General features: G+C 42.0%; 1 protein-coding gene across 1 annotated transcript in view; it reads left to right on the forward strand.

The window, feature by feature from the left end:
- EFCAB11 (EF-hand calcium binding domain 11) overlaps positions 1-24488 on the forward strand; it is a 148345-nt gene extending 123857 nt beyond the window's left edge. Inside the window, exon 6 of the mRNA XM_077780920.1 lies at positions 24278-24488. Coding sequence (XP_077637046.1) covers positions 24278-24359 — 82 coding nt within the window. The 3' untranslated portion in view covers positions 24360-24488. The remainder of the gene's footprint in view (positions 1-24277) is intronic.
- Positions 24489-24951: the final 463 nt, after the last annotated feature.

The raw sequence follows: 24951 nt of genomic DNA on the forward strand, positions 1-24951 counted from the left end.
ATATGACCGTCACATATATTATGTTTAATAACAGAAAAGCTCCATGGTAAATTGTGAGTCACTTACAGACCTATATTCTTCTTGGTGGACATATGATTTCCTCCTGGGTCTTTGCCATTATAAAAGATGATGGTGTCCATGGTTTTCTACCCAAAGCATTTTCAACACCTTATTGCAATATAATTGACATGCAATAACTGTGCAGTTTAATAATTTTTGATAGGTATTCACTCATGAAACATCACCTCAGTCAAGATCATGAAGATGCCCATTACCATCACAAGTTTCCTTACTGTATGCTTTGCACATTCCCACCACCCTCCTCCCCCTTCACAGGTGACCACCAAACTGCTTTCTGTCAATGCAAACTGGTTGCCATTTTCTAGGATATTATATAAATGGAACCACACAACATGTACTCTACTTTTGTCTCACTTCTTCGGCCCAACATAATTATTTGGGATTTATCCATTTTATAGTGTGTAGCAGTGGTTCATTCCCTTTTAATTACTCAGTAGCATTCCACTATGTCAGTGTACCACAGTTTATTTATCTATAATAGACGTTTAGATTGTTCTGGTTTTTTACTGTTATAAACAAAGCTGTTATGAACATCTGGGCACAAGCCTTTGAATGGGTATGAACTTTCTTTTCCTATGGCTAAATACCTAGGAATAGAATGGCTGGATTATATGGTAGGCCTATGTTGAACTTTTTAAAAATTTTTATTTAATTTCATATATTTTTATTTTATTATTTATTTATTTTGATCAAAGTATACTTAGCCTACAGTGTTATATTAATTTCAGGTATACAATATAATGATGCAACAAGTCTATACATTACTCAGGATGATACATGTAGTCACCATCTGTCACCAGAGGACATTGTCTTTGCAATCTTGTTGACTATAATTCCTATGCTGTACTTTTCATCTCCGTGACTTATTATTTTAGAACTGGATGTTGGTACCTTTTAATCCCCTTTATCTGTTTCGCCCATCTCCGCACCCACTTCCCCTTTGGCAGCCACTAGTTCTCTGTATTTAAAAGTCTATTTGTCTCTTTTTTTGTTTGTTTGTTTGTTTGTCTTGATTCTTAAATTCCACATATGAGTGAAATCATATGGTATTTGTCTTTCTCTGGTTGACTTATTTCACTTAGCATTATATGCCCTCGCTCCATCCATGTTGTTGCAAATACCAAGATCTCATTCTTTTTCGTGGCTGAGTAATATTCCTGTGTGTGTGTGTGTGTGTGTGTGTGTGTGTGTGTGTGTGTACACATACATACAGTATCTTTTTTATCATTCATCTATCGATGGACACTTGGGCTACTTCCATATCTTGGCTATTGTAAATAATGCTGCAGTAAACATAGGGGATGCATATATCTTTTCAAATTAGTGTTTTCATTTTCTTTGGGTAGTAACTAGTAGTGGAATTATTGGATCGTATGGTATTTCTATTCTTTTTCTAAAATTTTTTTAATGTTTATTTTTGAGAAAGATACAGACAGAGCGTGAGCAAGGGAAGAGCAGAGAGACAGAGAGGGAAACACAGAATATGAAGCAGGCTCCAGGCTCTGAGCTTGTTAACACAGAGCCTGACGCAGGGCTCGAACTCACAAACTGTGAGATCACGCCCTGTGCCAAAGTCAGACGCTTAACTGACAGAGCCACCCAGGCACCCCTGGGTATTTCCATTTTTAATGTTTTGAGGAACCTCCGGACTGTTTTCTATAGTGGTTACACCAATTTGCATTCCTACCAACAGTGCATGAAGGTTTATTTTTTTTCCCTCCACATCTTTATAAACTCTTGTTGTTTCTTGTGATTTTGATTTTAGCCATTCTGACAGATGTGACATGATATCTCATTGGGGTTTTGATTTGCATTTTTGTGATTAACGATGTTGAGCATCTTTTCATGTGTCTTTTGGCTATCTGTGTGTCTTTCTTGGAAGAATGTCTATTCAGGTCCTCTGCCCATTTATTTGTTTGGGGTGTTGGTATAGAAGTTCTTCATATAGTGGATATTAACCCCTTGTCAGATACATCATTTGCAGATATTTTCAACAGTTCTGTAGGTTGCCTTTTCATTTTGTTGCTGGCTTCCTTCACTGTGCAAAAGCTTTTTATTTTGACATAGTCCCACTGGTTTCTTTTTGCTTTTGTTTTGAGGAGACATCTAGAAAAATGTTTCTACAGCTGATGTCAAAGACATTACTGCCATGGGGCACCTGGGTGGCTCAGCCGGTTTAGCGTCCGACTTCGGCTCACATCATGATCTCACAGTTCGTGAGTTCGAGCCCTGCATCGGGCTCTGTGCTGACAGCCAACTCAGAGCCTGGAGCCTGTTTCAGATTCTGTGTCTTTTCTCTCTCTGCCCCTCCCCAGCCCGTGGTCTCTCTCTGTCTCAAAAATAAATAAACGTTAAAAAAAATTACTGCCTGTTTTTTGTCTAGGAGTTTTATGGTTCCAGGTCTCACGTATCGGTTTTTAATCCATTTATATGTTGAATTTTTTAAGAAACTACTAAACTTCTCTGAAGTGTTTTCAGTCCCGCCAGCAGTGAGTGAGACTTCTAACTGCTCCATCTCCTCATCCACAATTGCTCTTTGTAAATTTAACCATTTCGATAGGTTTGCAGTGTTTACCCCATTATGGTTTCAGGTCATATTTTCGTAATGACTAATGATTTTGAAAATCTTTTCATGTGCTTATTTTCCATCCATACATCTTCAGTGAAGTGTCTTCTCAAGCCTTTTGCCCATTTATTACTGTGTCGTTTGCTCTCTCATTATTGCATTTTCAGAAATCTTTATGTATCACTTTATCAGGTACAAGCTTTGCGAAGATTTTCTTCTAGTCTGTGACTTAGCGTTTCACTCTCTTCACAGTATTTTTTGAAGAGCAGAAGGTTTTTTTAATGTGTTTTTCTTTGGAGACGCAGAAATAGGATTTTCAGAAACAGACTTAAAGGGTCAGAGTACCACCTTTTGTGTGTGCGTGTTTGTGGTTACCTCCTGTGCGATGGCCTTTGGAAGAGTTGGAAACCCTGTCCTTGGGTAATAGTAATCTGTGCCCGGGGGACTTGCCAACTCCAGACTTGATCGCTTGTCTTTGTGTCTGCTATTTTGGTGAGGGCAAAGTGTTGCATTACAATTTTATTTCCCTCAAGTGGCAAGTTGGCAAGTTGAACATTGATTTAAATTTGGTATATTTAATTTTTTTCTTTTGTACTTTTGGCCATTTATCATCGGAAATTGTGACTCATTCTTACAAATTTGTAAGAGTTTTTTGTACAATTTAGGTGTCAAAACTGATATACAATGTTTATCACAAAATAGTTCCATATCAATATCTACCTTCTGTCTTAGTTTTATCCCCTACCCCAGCTACCACTTATTTGTAATTCTTCCTGTTTTTTTTTTTTTTAACAGTAAATCTAAGTAACCCCATAGATTTTTCTGTTTTATTCTAAATTTGGGCAATAGTATGTGAAATATTTTCTTCACTATAATTTTATTATTTTATTTGGTGTAAAGTAAGCGTTTAAGTTTATATTTCTTAATATTATTAAGGAATAAACTCAGCCACTCTCCTTTTCTGCTGCACTCAGATTGCCCTGTATTAAATTCTCATATAGCTTGGGTGCTTTTTCAAAATTCTCTGTTTGGTTCCTTGGTTTCTTTTTATTTTATTTTTTTTTTAGAGAGAGAGAGAGAGAGACAGAACACACATTGGGGAGGGGCAGACAGACAGGGAGACACAGAATCCAAAGCAGGCTCCAGGCTCCAGGCTCCAAGCTGTCAGCACAGAGCCCGCCCCGGGGCTCGAACCCACGAACCATGAGATCATGACCTGAGCCAAAGTCGGATGCTTCACCGACTGAGCCACCCAGGCACTCTGGTTCCCTGGTTTCTGAAGTCAGCAATGTACGTCCAGTGTGGGTTGCTTTACAACACAATCTGATATTTCCTAAGGCAAGCCCCTCTTCACACACACTCCCATCTCCCTCTTATCGTCAAAATTTATCTCTGGTAAGATTTAGAGTTTTCTATGTAACAAATTACCCTCTTGTTACTGGGGAAAATGTATTAAATATATGCATTAACTTGAACTATTGCCATGTTTACAATATTTTTATTTATGTTTTCTTCTATTTATGTTGGACCGATGCAGCCCACCTTAGGTTAGTGACCAAATAGTACTCAATAAATGTGTGTCAAGTACAGATATATTTTGTCCTTGTTAAAAGGGAAAAAGATTTTTGAAACAAGAACGTAATAGTTGTTATTGCTAAGAAGGAATGCTACTTGTTCTTTTGGAACAGGTTTTATATGATAAATATCCTTGAATTCTTTTGTTTCTGAAATTTTTAGTAGATTTCTTTCAGTTTCATGCACTTATATAATCATGACTTCAGCAATTAGCGATGTTCCTTTCTTTTTTAAATTTTTCTTACTTGTTTTTCCTGCCTTATCACCCTGACATGAGCCTCTTACAGTTTATTAAGTAACCCGTCTGATAGAGTATCTTTGTTTTGACTTTGCTTTTAGGAAACATGCCACAAATGTCTGTACCTCCATTAAGAACAATATTGGCTTTTTATTTTAAAGTTTTTGTTTTACCTAGTTTTCAGAAATTAAAAATCAAGAATGTACATTATATTTTATAAAATTCCCTTTTCAGCCTTCTAATATATAAATACAGTTGACCCCATAACAACATGGGGATTTCAGCTCCCTTGCAGCTAAGAATCTGAGTATAATATTTGACCCCCTAAAACTTAACCACGATAGCATACTGTGGACCAGAAGCCTGACTCCTGACATAAACAGTCGATGAACATGTATTTTGTATGTTATATGTAATATATACTGTATCCTTACAATAAAGTAACCTAGAAAAAAGAAAATGTCATTAAGAAAATCAGAAGGGGGGTGCACCTGGATGGCTCAGTCAGTTAAGCGTCCAACTTCGGCTCAGGTCATGATCTCACGGTTTGTGAGTTCGAGCCCGGCTTCGGGCTCTGCGCTGACAGCTCAGAGCCTGGAGCTTGCTTTGGATTGTGTCTCCTTTCTCTCTGCTCCTCCCCTGCTCACACTCTGTCTCTTTCTTCTTCAAAAATAAATAAACATTCAGAAAACATTTTTTTAAGAAAATCAGGAGGAAAAAATATATTTACAGTACAGTATCTCTGTTTATTGAAAACAGTCTGCATACCGTCAGGCCAGGCTGGGCCAGGGGCAGCCGTGGGCCTGACCTGGGGGTGGGGTGATGTTCTGCAGCCTGGCGTCCTTGACTCAGAAAAGGCAACAGTACAGGTGCCTCAGCTGCCTGGGGGTGTGCCACTGGCCTGTCACCAGTACATAAAGCTGTGTCCACACAGGAGTGCCTGCCCAATGTCCAGGAGGTGCTTAACAGAGGGGCCCGCACAGGAAGGGGCCCAATGCTCATAGCCACCCAAGTGCACCTGGGAAGTGCAGAGGACTCTGGGAGTGGGGACTCCTAGGGCCCAGAGCTCCCTGCTCACCACTGTGTCTGCCCTCTGGAGCTTTCCTCTCCTTCAGTCTTGGGACCCCCGGTGGGCTACTGATGGCCTCTGTGGGCCTCCGCAGATCCTCAGAGCGCAGCAAGGGAGACCTCCGTACCTGTCACCTTCGACTGGACTCCATGGAGACTGGGGTGGGCAATCATAAACCCATGCCTTGTGGCTTTTGCTGTTAATGCTTTTTGAAAAGCTGTATATCAACCGACCTGCACTGTTCAAACCCACATTGTCCAAGGGTCAATTGTAATTATAAATGGCAGCAAAGTACACTAGGGGTGAGTTAACCGTATTATAAAAAGAACAGGTCTTTTTGGTTCACAAATGTTTTCATCATTTGCTGTGAATTTTCCCCAATATCCTTTTTGCTGAGACGTTAGCACTCATTTCTCTTGTTGCTAAAGCTCCTCAGGACTTCCTGTTCTCCCCTCAGTGGTGCCTCCAATCTGCTCATTCGACTTTTCCTCTTGATTCTCATTGACTTTTATTCTTTCAGTCAGGTGCTCTACCAAGTCAGGCAAAACCTTAATCTTCAGGATGCTCTGGAGGCGTCCCCTCGAATGGAGGGTTTACTCCGCATTGCTCAAAACGCCAGTTTACATTTACCCATCTAGTATCAATTAGAAAGGATTTCATACTGAAATTCCTCTAATTTTGATACCAGTGCTTCTACTAAACTCAAATTTTGCGAAAGGGCTCGTTTCTGAAGCACAACCCGGCATCTGCAGGAGGAAAAACATAATTAAGACCTTGAATGGAACATTTTCAAATGTACACTTACTGCAGAATTTCTAAGCACTAATATTTTGAAATGTTTCTCTGTTTCCTTTTCTCACCCCCAAATTGCTGGAATGATGCCTGTGCTGTTATTCTGGGAGGATCTGGGGGGCGCACTGGATGTACTCTGTAACTTGGCTTTCCTTTCAATGTCAAATAGGACCTATGTGGATTTTTGACAAAGGTCTTCTTTATCTCCCAAAGCCCAGAATTATTAGTAGCTGGGTGTAGACCCACGCTATCCACAGAGACTGGGTTTTCTATTCTGATTTTGTCACCAACTGGACATGTAGCTTTTAGGAAAGTCGTTTTATGCTTTTGAGTCTTAATTTTCTCATCTGTAAAATGAAAAAAAAGTAGGCTGGGCGATTTCTAAAGTCCCTTGAAGGGAAAAAATGACTACATGCTATTGCTCAGGACAGAGGGTCGGAATTTAGAAGGATGGCGGGCAGGTTAGAGACGCCTTTCCTCCCATGTTCCAGAGCACGTGAGACTCACGAATGGCAGGCTCACTTCAGGAGGGTGGGGGTGGGGAGCAGAGCCTCAGCCGGGAAGGAAAGTTCCCGCTCAGGGCGTTTGTTGAGTCCAGTGCTCTGGAGACCTAACACCAAGCACGAAGTGGAGCTGTTTTATCCCTGTGGTTTGATTCTAAGAAAAGGGTTTTGTTTTGTTTTCTCTTCCCCCTGGGAGCCGTGTTCAGTAAAACTTCCATACGGGGATATATTTATTATTAAAGAGTGTCAAGTGATCCAAATAGTCAGACCATGCAGTCACAGAAAGAAAACTACCGCGAGGAATGTGCACCCAGACGCGGCACCCTGGACCCACGTCGCCCTCTGCACATTCGAACGCACTCGTTCCTTTAAAAGTTCTGTCCATAACGTCTTGCCTTTCATTCCTTTCTTATAAACTCATATTATGTAAGCCCTCGGAGTGCTAAATGTTTTTCCTTTGTTGGCCATCACGCTCCGGATGATTTTATCAAACATGAATTTTCCCTTAGCTATTGATTGCGTGCAGTGGGGAGCTGGCACAGTAGGGAAGAGGTGGCTGCGTGTGCGCCAAGGACTCAAGCGTTTTGCTCTGTGTGTGTGTGTGTGTGTGTGTGTGTGTGTGTGTGCGGGCGCGCGCGCGCACGTTAATGGGTGTCTGTGCACGTGCGTGTGGGGGGGCCCGTGGGCGTGCATGTTGGGAGAGAGATGGTTACAGAAGTAACAAATGCCCCTCGCAGACTATTTTGGAAATAGGGAAAGGTAAGAAAAAGGAAATAAAAACCAACCACATTCCTACCAAACCAAAGATAATCATTGTTAATATTTAGGTATTTATTATTTCCTGTTGCTCTCCAGGATTTTGTTGTTTAAATAAATGAGAGTTTTGGTTTTTACTTTGCTTTTTGATCATTTTGCTATTTTCACTTTTTAAATACCACTACAATGAGAGTATTTGTCTGTACTTTTGTGAGTGCCTTAGGAGAGGTTCCTGGATGTGGGGATCCCATATTAGGGAGTATGAACTTATTTTGTCATTTTTACAACTCTCTATTCTTCTTACCATGTTGCCTAATTAACAAAATTGCCTAATTAACAAATGACAGTCCCTCCCGCAGCATGTGTGCCTCTGGCCATGATCTCAGCAATGACCCAATGTTATTTCCTTTTCACATCTTTCCAAGTCTAACAGAGGATGCTAGTATCTCATTTTTTGTTTTATTTCATTGATCGCTTATAACATTGAACATTTTCACATGTTTATCATCTCTTTCTACTTTTTCTTCTGTGAATTATCTATCATGTCATTTGCTTCTTTGTTTTTTTTTTTTTAAGGTTTATTTTTTTGAGAGAGACAGAGTGAACAGGGGAGGGGCAGAGAGAGGGAGACTCAGACTCCGAAGCAGGCTCCAGGCTCCGAGCTGTCAGCACAGAGCCTGATGCGGGGCTGGAACTCATGAACTGTGAGATCACGACCTGAGCCGAAGTCAGATGCTTAACCGACTGAGTCACCCAGGCGCTCCCCATATTTCTTCTATAATGAGAATATTTACCTCTTTCCATTTTTATCACAACTATTTTTTTCCAGCTTTTCTTTATTTTTATAATTTTTTGAAGTGCAGCTATTTTAGGTCTTCATGTATTTAAACCTGTGATCTTTTCCTTCACAAATTTCTTCCATTTACTTTTCTCCTAAGAATGCTTTCCTCGTCTTGAAACCAGGTTAATATTCACTTCCATTTTTGTGGTTGGCTTGAATCTGTGGTTTGAACTTTTAAGACTATCTGGCACCTTCATGTGTTTAGAATTCATTTTAGTATATATCATGGGGTGATGATCTAAACAATTTTGTTTCCAAAGAGCCAGTTTTTCCATTATCATTTATTAAATCCTCCCTATCCATCTACAGTGCGTTCATTGCCATATTCTGTTCTGAGGGTTTGTTTTACCCTCCAGGCTGAGACTGCTGTATTCCCTGCTCTCCTTACACCAAAGACACACTTTTTCTTCCCAATTCTTATAATACGTTCTCAGACTTAGTATTTCTTGCTTTCAAATCGTTCTCAGCTCTTCCTCCCTGTTTATTTTCCAGATGAATGGTAGAATCATTTTCGTGAAGTTCCAAAAACCTCCCTTTGGGGTTTTGATGAAAATTGCATTCAACCTATAAATTAATTGTAAAGAACCTGGCACCTTTACAAACCTGAGTCTTCCCAAACAGGAATACACATATGGCACGCCCCTCCACATTTTCAAATATCCTTTGGTACGGCTCAGTGGAGTTTTGTAGTTTTCTTTATACAAATTGAACACATTTCTCTTTAAGGTATTTCCAGATTATTTTAGGTACTTTTTTTTAAATGTATTTATTTATTTCTGAGAGAGAGAGAGAGAGAGAGAGTGTGAGCAGGGGAGCTGCAGAGAGAAAGGGGGACACAGAATCTGAAACAGGCTCCAAGCTCTGAGCCGTCAGCACAGAGCCTGATGTGGGGCTCAAACCCATGAACCGTGAGATCATGGCCTGAGCCGAAGTCGGATGCTTAACCCACTGAGCCACTCAGGCGCCCCTCTTTTAGTACTTTTTAAAAAACGGAATCTTACCCCCTTCAGTTTAGATCCACTATTTTTAATATCACTTTTCCCCAGTGATTGCCAAGTACTGACAGGAATCTAAGTGGAAAGCATACTTGTTTCTTTCCAAGCTTATAAACTCAGGGATTTAGAACCAGAACCGACCGTAAATATAGTTTCATATATGGTACAAGTGAGGTCGTGAAAGTGAATTTAAAGAAGTCAAGTGAATTGACTTCTTTAAAGATCCTACAGCTTGTGAGGTGAGTGGCTAAATAGGCGAACGCTTCCAAATGTTCGTATTCTTCGTGTCAAGGACACGTGAAGCTTAAATATCCAAAACCAAACCCATTGCCCTCCCCCTTGGGTCAGTCTCCTCTGGCTGCTGTCACAATTCACCACAGACTTAGTGACTTCAAACAGCACACACGTATTGCCCTTTAGTTCTGGAAGTCAGAAATCCAAAGCGGCCCCCGCTGGCCGAAAATTAAGGTGTCAACAGTGCTGCCTCAATTCGGGAGGCTCTAGGGGCAAATGTATTTCCTCACCCTTCTGGAGCTTCTGGAATGGGGGGCTGCCTCATTCCTTGGCTCCTGGCACCTTCCTCCATTTTCACAGGCAGTAGCGTCACATCTTCCAAGTTCTCTCTGACTCTTCCTGAGTCTCCTACTTCCCTCTTCTACTTTTAAGGGCTCTCAAGATGACATTGGATGCTCCCGGATAATCTGGAATAATCTCCCCGTTTTAACGTCAGCAACCTCAAATCCACCAGCAGCTGCTAGCCTTCCTTTCCCGTGTGACAGCGCACACGTCCTGGGGATTAGGACGTGGACACCTTTGGGAGGGCCATGGTTCTGCCCTACTGCAGCGAGGATGAACTTTCAAAATTTCTACTTAAGCACATTAGCTCTCTCCTTGAAGCATCTCAAGTCTTCCCATGCTCTTTGGATTGTGACCGAAACCCTTCTGTGGCCTGCCAGCTCCAGAAAGTCTTATCCCACTTGCCCTCCAGCCTCATTCGGCTCCACATTCACCCTCACGCTGTGCTCTGACCACAGTGACTCTTATCTTGAACCTATCTTGCTCTCTCTTTTGCCATGAGGCCCGCGCACATGCCATTCCTTCTGCCTGGAAAGCCCTTCTGCACCTCCCGGCTAACTCTCATCCCTCAGGTTTCGGCCCCGTTCTGCTTCCTCAGGATCGATGCCTTGACCTCCCCACCTGGTCCTGCATCCCACCGTCTAGTAGCACCTTCTCTCTTTCCTTCAGAGCACTTAGCACGGCGGTAAATTTACTTTACTCAGAATTACTTAATTCTCCCTGGGCTGGGCTAAAAGCTCCAAGGAACTCTGTTTCTTTTTTGCTCACCCCTATATCTTCAGAACCTAATGCCCCTGGTCCTTAGTGGGCTCTTAGTGTGTGTCCCATGAATGAGTAAATGAACTCAATAGCTTATTTCTAAGAAAAAGCATTTTTAGTGAATGTGTTCATTAACATATTTATAGAAACAAAAGGACTGGGACTTTTTCAAAGTCCAACAGATAAATAAATTATTATAAATCCATTTGATATAATCATATGTAGCCATTAAAAATGAAAATGAATGAGGCACCTGGGTGGTTCAATTGGTTAAGCATTCGACTCAGATCATGAGATCGCATTCATGGGTTCGAGCCCCACATTGGGCTCTGCACTGTGTGAAGCCTGATGGAGATTCTCTCCTTTTTACTCTGCCCCTCCCCTTCTCACTGTCTCTCTCTTTCTCTCTCTCAATAAATAAATAAAAGCTTGAAAAAAAACTTTTAAAAAATGAAAATGAAGACTGTAACAATGGGGGAAATGTTTATATTATGTTTAAAATAGCAGGATACTAAATACTCTCATGCTAATCAGAAGGAAAAGCACCAAAATGATCATAGCAATTGGTTCTAGATCATGGGATGGTGAATATTTCTTTTTTCCCATCTCCAAACTTTCCTGTTCATGTGTTCAGATATTCAGCACACCTTTCTAGCACCCACTATGTGCCAGGCACTGTGTCAGGTATAGGGAACAGCACAGTGAACAAGATGTGTGGTCCCTGCCCACTGCAAGGTTACAGCCAAGTAAGGAGGAAAACTAATAATAATCATGACACGGGTGGTCTAGTATTCACGGACAGTTGCTGTATCCGAGAATACATAGGTTCCTTTACCATAGTGTGCACCACAGGCTAAAGAAAATATTTTTCTTTATTGGGTCCATTATCGTTGTGGCATTAAAAATTTTTTTAATGTTTGTTTATTTTTGAGAGAAAGAGAGAAACAGAGCGTGAGCAGGGGAGGGACAGAGAGAGAGGGAAACAAAGAATCCAAAACAGGCTCCAGGCTCTGAGCCGTCAGCCACAGAGCTCAATGTGGGGCTCGAACTCACGAACCGTAAGATCATGACCTGAGCCGAAGTCAGATGCTTAACTGACTGAGCCACCCAAACTCCCCTATGGCATTAACAATTTTAATTGGGGGCGGGGTAGGGAATTGTAGGAGAAATGATATCATTTTCTTTGGGCTTTGAAGGGGATAGCCTAACTTGTCTCTCTAACCCTTCATCACTGCTCTTTTATACGTTCTAGAAGGAAAACATCTGGAGTCAGGGTGAACTTCTTCTGCTTACCTTAGTTCAACGACTAAAAAGATTAGTGCAGGTGGTCATTAGGATGCTGTTGATGCCTGCCCAGTTCAGACTCTTTCCCAAGCGTTCGGCGGGCCCTTAGCACCCACTTCTAGGACACTGAAAAAGCAGAGTTTTGCCACCATCAGTTCCCTTGGTTTCATCTTCTCACACTTATGCACTCATTGACTGTGCCTCTGTGCTTGAGCATAATGTAAATACCGAATTTGTTTAATAAATATCCTGAAATCACCTCTTTGAGTTGTTACTAGAAGGGCATGGACCTTTTAACTCACTTAGTCAGCGCGGATCAACACTTAATGTCTTTAATGATGATCAGGATCTTTTTTAGTGGCTGAAAATCTCCGTAATCAATGATGTGGCCCTGCCTGGAGGCATGAGAGACTAGATAATGGGCAGAAAATGTCACGCTGGATGGGGCTAGTAATTTGAATCCCTGAAATCCGTATTAGTGTGGCCATTATAGGAGAGGCCAGTTTCTTCGCAAGGCTAGAAAGAACCCCAGGATCCCTTAATGATTTATGCATTGTTGAAACCCTTCATGATGAGCCAATTCCTTTGCTCAGGGCTTCTCCCCCACCCACCTACTCAGCAAGGCCAATGCCATGCCCCTTGTAGTAGAGTGGTCACCCACCTCAAAAGTAATTCTCGGTGCTGGGCAGGAGGAGGGGTATCATGGAATTTATGAGATCTCCTTACCAAGGAGGGTATTTCCCCTGTCTTCCCCCATCCCCATATCAACCTTGAGAATTTTATTTTCATTTCAGGGATAGAACACAAGTCCTGTTTTCTAGCTGTTACGTAAAGAAGCACTCCCAGGTTTCAGTCCTAAAATATCCCCTCTGAACTTACACTCAGAGTCCTTTGGTCTTAGCCTAGGATTTGATTAATTGAGCCATGTTCACATTCTCTGCATTTCATAATATTCTAAACACTTGTCATATGCCCTCTGAACCTTCTTTATCTCTTTCGACTGTAATCCTCATATGAAAAGCCCTCATGGTCATCCCATTTGGTGTGACTTTGTGATTATAGGTAGGCTTTATTAATAGAGAGCTTCCGATAATGTGAGAAAATTGTTTCATTATGAAACGTTATTCATTTTTTATGTTATTTATTGTTGCCCACAGACCCAGAGGTTTCAAGTGGTGGGAGCAGGTTATAAACGAAAGTATAAGTAATTTATTATAATTATTCTGAACTAAGGCCAGATTTCCTACTGGCTCAGTGATGCATATCAATTGGAAATGGGCTGAGATGTAAAATCTTATTTTCCTAAATGGATTATTTAAAACTAAAGTGTAAACAATTAAAAGTATTAATTTTTATAAATTCTTACATCCTCATTTAATGGGTGGGGGAAAAAAAAAACCTTGACCCGATAGAATTTTAAAATAATGTTTCTTTAAGCGAAGAGCAAATCCCTTGGATTTCTGGTGAGGCTCCGCGACACAATATGCTTTGGCCATGTCATGGTCCCTAGGGGGACTGTCAGGTCCTGTGCTCTTCTTTGAAATGTAAGTGCTTTTAATTAGATGGAGCAATGGCTAGTATTTGTTTCTCTATTATTATATTATTATCATTCCATTGCCAGAACTCCCAGTCTCATCTAATTGTAAGGGAGCTTAGAACATGTAGGTTTGGAAGAGAAGGAAAGAAATTTTGTTGAGCACATAGCAGGCTGTGCCATGGAATCACACTTCACCCACGTCAGAGTGGATAACCCCTTACCCGGCTCCTTGTGCCGCCAACCTGTTTTACCTCACCTTTGGGGAGTTCCTATATACACGTTCTGGGTGCCGTCTCGCTCACGGATTGCTGGGTCTTACTCACATTTTTAATTACTAAAGCTCTACATTATGTTTGGCTACCATGTTTATTTTCTAAAAAGTATTCTCAATCTTCTGGTACATTTACTTTTCCAGATAAACTTTAGTTTTAATTTCTCAAATTTGCTTTAAAATGAAAAAAAAAAACTAAGCAAACGAAAACCTCTCCACTCTCCCTGTCGAGTATTAATAAAAATATGTTCTACTTGAAAACATGACACTATTAGAGAAGATAAGCGTTATTTGACAATTGGTTTCTTCTGACTCCGAGGAAGTATGCTTTTAAAAAGCTTGCTTTTTAGCTATCACACAGTGGCTAACAATGTTATTAGCAGGGGTTTATAAATGGCTTGAATGTTTATAGTTCATATTTCAACTTCAAGTCTGTTTGTTGCATTAGCAAAATGAAGCTCATTAAGCCTAATTCTTTTGGTCCATCTCTCCAAGCCTCTGAACCCACTAATACTCAGCTTTCTTGTCTGGAAGTATGTAATCTTTCCCACATTACACTTGAAAGTTCAGCTCATTCCTAAACCTCCAGTCAAGGATATGAACTTGTTGCTTTCAGAGAGGCCACATCTGTGCACTGAGCCATTACACCATCTGTTAAAGTGGTCAGAGTTCATTTTATTGCCTCCTTTGTGGAAGGACTTGTACTGTAAAAGCGTGTGTTATTGAAAACATAATTTTCCTCATCATTATGCTTTCTTTCTAGCCGGATCATAACCTGCGAGAAATCTATTGAGCAGAGAGTGAAAAGCTCTTCAGAATAGCTGTTCTTAAGAGATTAAATGATTGCCATCTCTGTCCCATTTCTTTTATCTCATAATCAAGTTCAAGATGATACTAGATATCTCGGCTGAAGTGATTATATATTTGAAATAGAAATGGTTTTATCTCCATTCATATTTCACACTGTTGAAGACAGGATCATTTTTTCCCCCATTTACATTCATATATGTGTATGGTTCTTTACAACTGTCTGCAGGGTTAAAGATTCAGAGTACTCTTTGAAGGCAAAAATAGCTAACAGGGGTTTGGTCACATTTTTAAGTTTTCTATGCACAAAGACCCTAAGTTAAGACCCAGCTTAGATGCATCAAAATTTAGAGCTGTACCAGATCCTGGCAAGTCATAGACCAACCATTCTACTTGACAAGGGAAGAGCTTGGGATTCAGAGCAGCTAGGACACTTGCCCAAGGTCACACAGCCTAGCTGAGAGGAAAGCTCACTCCTAGGCCATTTCTGCTGAACCACTCTGCCCCGCCTCCAAACACCCACCAGATTCAGAGTGAGCCTGTCACACAGATCTGCTGCGGGGAAAGAATGGAAGAGCTTGTGACCCTAAAGCATAGGAACCAGATTTTTTTTATAATTACTTCAAAGATGTTCACTTTGGCTTCTGTTTTTTATCCTTAAAGCTGTCTGACCTGTGCTGTGTTCTTACATCACCGTTTCTCTTCCAGACATTCAAACTGAGAAAAAAGAGCATGTCACTATTTATTAGCAGCTCTGCTAAAACACTTGACAGAGAAGGAATGTGAAACTATTTGCCGGAAGTGAGGCATTGGGCTGTATGTTGATTGCATTTATCCACATACCCACAAGTACTCAATAATCAAACACACTGAAATTACATTCTTTCCTCCTTTTAAAATATTTCTAGCTTTAAATAAGCCTCCTCATTTTTAAAACCTAGTAAATAGGAAAAAGTGAGTCATTATTTATAGTTAATCACTTTTGCCAGCTGTGACTGCATTTCACATCCATTTTTCTTTTTTGTCTTGAACTGGGGAATCTATCCTGTTGCTCTTTTTTTTTTTTAAATTAATGTTTATTTATCCTTGAGAGAGTGAGAGAGACAGAGAATGAACAGGGAAGGAGCAGAGCGAGAGAGGGACACAGACTCCGAAACAGGCTCCAGGCTCTGAGCTGGCAGTCAGCACAGAGCCCGATGTGGGGCCTGAACCCACGAACCATGAGATCATCACCTGAGCCGAAGTCGGACGCTTAACCGACTGAGCCACACAGGCGCCCCTATTCTGTCGCTCTTTAAGGAAAAAACCATATTGGTCTCATCAATAGCCACTTTCAGCACATAATCACTGTTAAGGCACTGCCAATAGGGATTTTTGTTGGATATGGCAAGAAAAATAACTTCTTGGAATGCAGAATTGTGGAGAATAATCCAGGATCTTGGGATAGCTCCTAACAAGAAAATCTGAATTATTTCAGGGTTCATTTTGAAGTAGAATAATCGTTTCAAAAATACCATATTGATGAGTGTCTATTCTATATCTACCCAGTTCCAGATACTGCAAGGTTTAGACAAGATCTCAGATGAGATCCCTGGTGTGTCAGGATGCTTTCATTTGAAAGTATCAGGTATCCATTTCAGAGCATCTTGAACAACCAAGCAACTTTACTCGGTGAGGTGACTCAGAATTCTGACCTCAGGTGTACTTCAGGCCTCATTTGATTAGGCTTCAGCTCACTCTGCTATTCTTCTGACTCTTTCTCTCACCATGTATAGCCCCATTCGCAGGCTGAAATGGACATTTAGAAGCACATGCAGAAATTTTTGGATCAATGCACCGTCGGCTCCCAGAACTGTGGAGGGTCCATCGGTGTGGTAGGGAAAGGACTATGGTGGCACCAAGCCTCACCTCTGCACCCCAGCTATCCAAGGAAAGGGCTTCCCCTTAACTCACAAACAAAATTCCTAGGCTTCATTATGGTTGAGCCAGCTCTTTACCAGTCAGTAGTGGCCAGGGCAGAAATGTCATGTACCAGTTGGCCAGTCAATCCTTGAACCAGGTCACTGTGGTTGGGATGGTAGGATTATAGTGATTGACTGTAGATCCCACTTCTGGAACTTGGGATGGCAAACCATCCACCCAAATCACACAGCTGCTGAGTAGCACAGAGGGTGTAGGATGAATGCTGGGGAAGGACATAAGAGCATCCACTGTGTCTTTCATCTAAAAAGCCGAGCCTGGTCCTCATAAGGCCAAGGTCTTACCTGGCTTGTGTCATTCTCTGTTCCTGACCTGACCTGGCCATCCTTTTATCCTTCACAGTTCATCCCACATGGCCAATTCTACCACCTCCTCATGACCAGTCCATAGCTATACTTTTGTATCCAAAAGGCCATCTCTTCTACTTAGGAATATATTGTCTCAGGCTGAAGGAACAATTAATTGTTGACACACTAAATATTATTAAGTAAAGCATGTATATTAGAGAAGACTGGTCTATCATTTTCTGGTGACCTCTGACATTGCAGACATCTGGAGCTTCAACCTTCAGAGCTCTTCTTAAAGGCATTATTTCCTTGGCCCAAAAAAATTTTCCAAACAGAGGAACTCTCTGATCTACTTCAAGTAGTGAGGTGTCTCTTACCCGAATGAGACTCTTAACATGGCATGTTATTGCTGGTGACAATTTAAATGCCCCCGTGAGAACTTCATCTCTCAAAATAAACTTTCTGCTATGTCTCAGCCTGGGATCTTACTGAAAGCGGACTTGAGATGAGGAGTCACATGCAGGTTGCTTGTCTGGGAAGTAACCGCAGTGAGCAAAGCAGGACAGAGAATGAAGGCAAGCCATATGACAAGAGAGCGCCATATCTACTGATGCCTGTCCCCTCCCTGGGCAACATTTGTCCCATGGGGTGTTTCCTCCTTAGTCTCTCATCCCTGCAGATTTCATGTGTGTGAGGCCCACACCCAGCGTTAGCGGTCCCAGGAAGAGAGGGAGAGGTACTCGGTGTGGGCTGCCCTGAGGGGAGGCCCTCCAGCCATGGCTGCGCTAACCGGTGGGGGCGAGAACACGAGTTGGGAGGTGGGCGCACGCGCGAGACGTCCACCGCACACTGAACAGCCAGAGTCACGCAGGCGCCTAGAAAAGACCAGAAACCATCTACATATCTTTTTTTTTTTTTTCAATCTCTCCCGCGTGTCTGAATGGCTTTTCTTAACACATGTCTTTAAAAAGGTAAAATTAATAAACACATTACCAACTGGATTGCCATAGAGCCCCGCAGGACTCTCATCAACAAAGAGGCAAGCAGGCCCGTGGAAAGAAGCAGCAGGCTTCTCAGAAGAGAGGGCTGCTTGCGGGAGAAGCTGTCATCGTCACATCTTCAATTGGCGGGTCCTCTCATCCCCAGCAGGGGCTCCTTGCTTGGAGGGTAATTTTTATTCTCACCGTTCAGTCAGAATGACAGCTTTGTCCCTAATGTGATGGCAGTTTTGACTTTAGTTTAAATTATTCCGTAAAGAATCAAAGAGAGAGAGAGATTCTCCCTCCTTTTTCCCCCACCCCAAAAATTCCACTAAGAAAACTTTCCTAATTTAAATCTTTGCCTCCACATTAAATTTCTCATTCATGTTTCAGGTGAATCAAATACACCGTCAACTTTCAAAACCCTGTGTGACTATCACAGGGACTCAAAATAATTGCTGTCTGTCAGTGTATTTGCTGGGAACACAGATATGCCTGTCACCAGCTCCGTTATCACGCCACGAGCTTGCCTCTCAAGCGCGGTCTTCTCTGGGCTCAACTCAGAACCTTAGCGTCGGCAAGCCGAGGGTTGAGGCAATTATCTGCATAATCCATCCAAGGAACATGTGTGCCTCAGCTGCCCCTGACATCACCTGTTTAAAAAAAAAAAAAAAGTCTTTAAAGCAATTATTTTAGTTAAGTGTAGATTTAGCTGGAATGTTCTAAAGAATTGTCTCCAACTTTGGTTCCTCTAGCTTTGTGCCTTTCAACCAGGGATAATTTTGTCCCCCAAGGGACACTTGGCAATATCTGGAGACATTTTGGGCTGTCAGAGCTGGGGAGCGAGGAGTGAGTGTGCTACTGACATCTTCAGGTTAGAACCCAGGGAAGCTGCTAAACTTTCTGCTTCCTGCCCGCAGCACAAGGGACAGGCCCCAGAAGAGAGAATTATCTGGCTCCAACCCCCCCCCTCGCTGGCGAGGATTTATACATTGTAAATACGGCCATCTTTTTAAATTGGGACTAAAAGAAAATATTCCTTCGGTTGAAAAATATCAATAATATTAAAGAGTATTTCAAGACAAAATAACCCATGAGAGAAGTTTCTGCTTAACATTTCACATTCAAGTTCTGCCCAATTGAGTTACATGTTTCTCAGATTGCAATTATAAGACATTCTAGTTTGTATTCTTGTTTCCACTTAAAAATGTCACTTTTAAAGTCTCTATCATTTTAATAGAGAATATTCCATGGTTTCGATGAAATGAAATTAAACCATTCCCTCTTTGTTTCTTTCCTTCATTTTTAATTTTTTAAACATTTTTAAATGTTTATTTTTGAGAGAGACAGACAGACAGACAGAGGGCAAGCAGAGAAAGAGAGACAGAATCCAAAGCAGGCTCCAGGCTCTGAGCTATCAGCACAGAGCCCAACGCAGGGCTTGAACCCACAAACCGTGAGATCATGACCTGAGCTGAAGTCGGAGGCCTAACCGACTGAGTCACCCAAGCACCCCATCCTTCATTTTTAATTTTTAAAAATTATGTATGTAATCTTTTTTAAGTAACTGGGGCAAAAGCATGTACTCCCCTCTGAAATCTGGCTTTGGAGACCTGGCCAGGCAGCACTCTTATTTTACAAAAACTTGTTCTCCAAGAAATAATTACTTTCAAAACATAATAAGAAATAGTTATCATATAAATATCTTTGTGCAAGAAACATTTACTACTTGCGAAAAACACTCACTATATATTTTTAAAATTAGAAAAACCCTGATGTTTCTCTTCAGAATGTATTAAAGCAACACTATGGCCTCCCTTAGTAAAAGATTCACAATGTGAAACCCTGGCTCCTTCTAGGTGAGGACTACTTAGCCTCGGGGTCACAGGAGCCCCATAGTCTGGGCTGTCGGAGTCCACTCAGTGTCACAAAAAGGAGAGAACAGAATCTTGCTTAACCAATCAGGACGGAAGAGACAAATGTTACAGCTCATGAAAGTAATTATAACCACTTAAGAGATGAGTCTGAAAATGTTTATAATATAACAGAAAACTGTCAGAACCTAGCTAAATGGACAGAGTCTGGTTCGTTTTTTTTTTTTTTTTAATTTTTTTTATTTATTTCTAGGAGACAGAGAGAGAGACAGCGTGAGCAGGGGAGGGTCAGAGAGAGAGGGAGACACAGACTCCGAAACAGGCTCCAGGCTCTGAGCTGGCAGTCAGCACAGAGCCCGATGCGGGGCTCGAACCCGAACCCACGAACCCACGAACAGCGAGATCATGATCTAAGCGAAAGTCGGATGCCCAACTGACTAAGCCACCCAGGCGCCCCAGGACAGAGTCTGGTTCTTGCCTGAAACTCTCAATGTAGCCCAGTGCCTGCCTGGGTGTTCCTGTACTTCACAGTTCAAATACTGTTGTCTGGAAGCCGCTGTCTACACCCTGCGGGACTTTAAAGCACTTCCCAAGCTTTTGTACAGCTCCTGGAAGGCCTAGGACTCCGAGTTCCCATTTCTCTGCATTAATTCCGTTGATGGCTCATATGACCTGTGCCTGCTCAGGGGGAACTCCTCTCCTAACTCAGTCTTCAGCCTCTAAATCAACACAGCACCCCCCGCCACAACACCATTCCTGGTAGAGTGTGTACCTGTCTCACCCCTTGGTGAAGACAGGGGAGGTTGTAACAAGTAATACAGATGCCTTTGAAGCGCAAGGTAAATGTAGCAGTTAATTGAAGGGCTTCTGATCACTGCACCACTGCAGACTTTCTCATGGGCCATTTCCCTTCATATAGCATGGGCCAGCCCCCCGCTTCTCAGTGGCCCCTTCTTCGTGCTCTCCTTTTTATCTGGCTTGTCATCCCCTTCCACCCCGAGGGTCCTAAATTGTTCGTGCTGAGTTACACAGAGCGGCTCAGCTCTCCCCAGTCTCTGCTCCACAAATCAGTCCTTTTGCATCTCAAAAACAAGCAAGCCAGAAGGCCTTTAATTTAGCTGGACCAACATTTCTAGAAAGCACTTATTGTTGTTAACAGCATTTGTCTTCCTCTCGCACATCTGTAGGAGCTTTATTAATTCCTTTGAAAAGCCAGTTCTGAAATAGAAGCTCATAGGCTTGTCAGTATCTGTATTGTCGTGTCTGGTGGAAGAGCTAGCACTTAGCTCGATTCAAGTGCCCGGGCTTTGGCTCTACGGCAGGGTAGACTCAGATGTGGCTAGTGTCTGCCTCAGTTTCCAATGTCTTGCTCTATATTTATCTCTATATTATTCAGCCCGACACGCAAGGGACTCCTTCTGTCAGTGTCCTGCTCTGCAGCCTCATTTTCCAAAATTCATCTCTCACTTGGTCTCTTGTACCTAGTCTGTGTTTACAGAATGCGATTGGGCGTGGAGACCATAATTGATTATCCCTTATGGGTCTCTGAGTGATGTTCCTAGGAGCCTTCTGCAGTGTGTGTTATTTCTCTGGCTCATTTCCAGACTCCATAAAAACAATAATGAGAAACTCTCTTTCTCTGACCCTCCCCCCGCCCCCTTCCTGGGAGGTAGTAGATATTCCATAATGTGGTCAGCTCTTTCACCGGATTCGCTGATTCCACAAATTCGTTCACTCCGCAAACATTTGTCCGCTCCGGGCTGAGAGGTGGGGACACGGCCAGAAACCAGAGAAAGTGTTCCCCCTCTCTGAGTTCATTTCTAGTTAGTAGAGTATTTTAGTGCTAAATGTTGTGCTGGCACCAAAACAGCACCCTCTCCTATCAGAACCAGAGTAAACTCCTGTTGAGGTTGAATGCGGCAAACAGAAATGATGAAACTTGGTACTTAATGACGTTTCTTCTTCTCAGTGCACACAACTCCTACCCACCAGCCACATCTGCTCTTCGATCGCACAGTGATTCAAGTGTGGGTGCTGTGAAACCTTCCTTCTTCAGAGTAATTTCGCCTGCAATGAAAAACATTATATTTTAGGTTTTCAAATTATAGCTCTGAAATGTGAATTTCCTCTTCCCTCTCCTTAAGACACAGCCAGCCCCTTCTTATATTTTATATATACATATATATATATGTATGTATGTGATGAGGAGGAAAAGTCAGAAGATAGAAAGTACTGTACCATGTCTCATTATAAATATAAACACAATATTCTCCCATTCATTATGTGAATAAAATGCCACCACAGACCTTATGAGTAAACATTTCCATTTTAACACTTCTTGATTATATTGTATCCATTTTATGATGCGAAGCTTTGGCAAACGCAGCAAGAAAAATAAGTTAATGTAATCACAACGAAGGTGGTTTACTGAGAAAAATCAGTTAAAGGGATTCCCTCTTCTGCCAGCATTCAACATCTCAGTAAGTGAATAAAAACACACACACACACTATATATATATATATATATATATTTTTGGAAGCAGTTTATCCTAAACATTGCTTTTCTAGGTTATCCTCTTTAACTCACCCTCTGAGATTTATAGTGCAACCATACCAGTTCAGAGTGGAAAGAAAAAAAAGGCCATTTAGTAATCCAATTCCTTGGGGAAAATACTTAGGCAATATTAAGAAATCTTCAATTATCTAATTTAATAAAAGGGATGTTTCTAGTCCGTAGTCAGTCACATGTGATACTGATTATTTCTAATCCCTCAGAAGAAACCTAACATTCTGCATTTGGTCCTGTATAGCGTGAAATCAGCATGTATATTTTACCAAAAGAAGTCACGAGAATAATGGTGTCCGCAGTCTGTAATCATTTTATACTAACACACTGCAACATGGCTGTGCCCCGGGGCAGAGAAGGAGGGATTTTCTCTACTTCAAAAGAATGAAAAATTATCATCACTATCCAGAACCATTACAGACTTCAGAGACTTTGGCATGAAATATTCAGAAAGTTTATTTTAGAATTCAATATTTTAAAAGCCTGCTTTAACACTATTACAGTGATTAGTGGCTCTGTTACTTGGGCCAGTCTTTGCTTTAAAAAGCCCTCTGTCAGGGCGCATATCAACAAAACGTAATTTGCATCAACCACAAAGGCTCTACATAAGGCATATAATGCATTGTTTTCGAATGGCCCCCTCCCCCCACAAGAGGAACTGTGACCATGACCACTACTTATCAGATACCCTTTCAAACATCCTTCTTACATAAACGTTACTTGTCCCGGTAATGGTGGAAATATGTTGCTAATGCCGTGTGACATGAGTTCTCATACCCATGTGGCATGGGCGCTATTTCTCTGTCACTGCCAAGGGAGCAATGGTCCTGTCTCAGCGGTTCTAGGGACACACGGGGCCAACCCACCTGAGGCCACCCATACTCTTAGCCGAGCAGCCAGAGGCTCACGTCTTCACCACTCCTCACAGTCAGAGAAGCTTCCTGGGTGTTCATGTGGACTTAACAGAACTTCCGAGGCCACAAGTAAAGCCAGTGAAAACTTCTGCAGCTAGAGTTAGCCACACGAAATTGCAATACAACCACTTTGCTCTGGAATATTCTATGTAAGTAGGGAGGCAACGTGCAATAGAGTACATAGAGAGCCTTGGTTTGGAAATGTAACGTCTTCTTTTTTTATGTTTATTTTTGAGAGAGAGAGCGCGAGAGAGCGCGAGAGTTGAGTAGAGGAGGGACAGAGAGAGAAGGGGAGACACAGAATCCAAAGCAGGCTCCAGGCTCTGAGCTGTCAGCACAGAGCCCAATGCAGGGCTGGAACCCACAAACCATGAGATCATGACCTGAGCCCAAGTCAGACACTTAACTGACTGAGCCTCCCAGGCACCCCTGGAAATGCACCGGTCTTGATTTGAGGTCTAAGCCTGCTATTTAAGCAGCCAGTGTGGTCTTGTGAAAGTGGTGAACCGCTTTCAGCTCAGTGTTTCTGTCTGTAAAGTGGGCCCATCCCAGCATGATGCAGACATTCAAAGAGACAAGGAATGTAGAGGCAGTGCAGTGTGGGTGTCAATCATTCCCATCATTGCTGCTTATTCCCAAAACATTTTTCTTCTCTCTCGGTTTATTCCATGTTTCTGTTGTGTAATGCATATATGTATTTCTTGATGTATCACAGAAAACATGTGTAGGATGACTAGAAAAAAACCATCATTTCTGCTTTTCTTTAAGAACCCGTGCATTTGGCTTCATTCCATTAAACGTATTGAATATATTATTTTCCTAGGTTTTAATCAGTACCTTTTCCTTTCCTTCCCACCTTAGGTATTATCAGTGTAGGAAAAGAAACAGGCATCAACCTCTGCCTTCAAGTGGGGGCCTCTCACAAATAGACATGCAAAGAAATAAAGATTCTGGAGTGCTCTTGATGCAGAAGTGTGACAAAAGTACCTTGTAAATAGAAAAATAACTTTTCATTTCATTTTCCAGGGAAGTAGATCAAGACTCGGACGATCTTGTGAGCTTTAAAGACTTTGAATATGCCATGAAGTATGGAGGAAATGAAGCCTAGCTGTTGTGAACTGCATTTGGCAACTTCGAGGGAGACCAATAGATTGTTAATGTCTATTTCAACTTCAGTCTCCGCCCTTCTGCTCCGCTAATGATGTGTACTTGTGATTAAACTTGGTCATGGTTTGCACATGCTGATACTACTTGCATCTCAGAATCCTAGAGGTGGTCATGACAGGTGATCGCCCACGCGGCCAGTGTCCCTAAGCCAGGCTGATGCTGTCACTGCCTCTGGGGCCAGCCCCCATCCTCCCCTTCACTCTCAACCCCCCCTCCCACCCACACTGCAGGCTGGGGTGCTCCACTCACTAGCCCTCCCCATTCCACCCACATGCTCCCTGATTCTCATTGGTTCCTACTGTCTGGGGAGAAGTCACTTTTCCCGCCAACGGTGCCAGTTTCCTTCCTGCATTCAACTTTGGTCAAACACGTAATAGCCCTGGTGTGAACTGAGTGCAAAGCATGGGGAAAACAAAGACTTGAGGTTTCCTTAAGATCACTTACCCAGTGTCAAAACCATCACTGAAAAATGTCCCCAGTGGCCCTCACAGTACAAGATTTAAAAAAAAAAAAAAAAAAAAAAAAAATGGGCA

Source organism: Crocuta crocuta, unplaced genomic scaffold (genome assembly GCF_008692635.1).
Source record: "Crocuta crocuta isolate KB4526 unplaced genomic scaffold, BGI_CrCroc_1.0 scaffold299, whole genome shotgun sequence".
Classification (NCBI taxonomy): domain Eukaryota; kingdom Metazoa; phylum Chordata; class Mammalia; order Carnivora; family Hyaenidae; genus Crocuta; species Crocuta crocuta.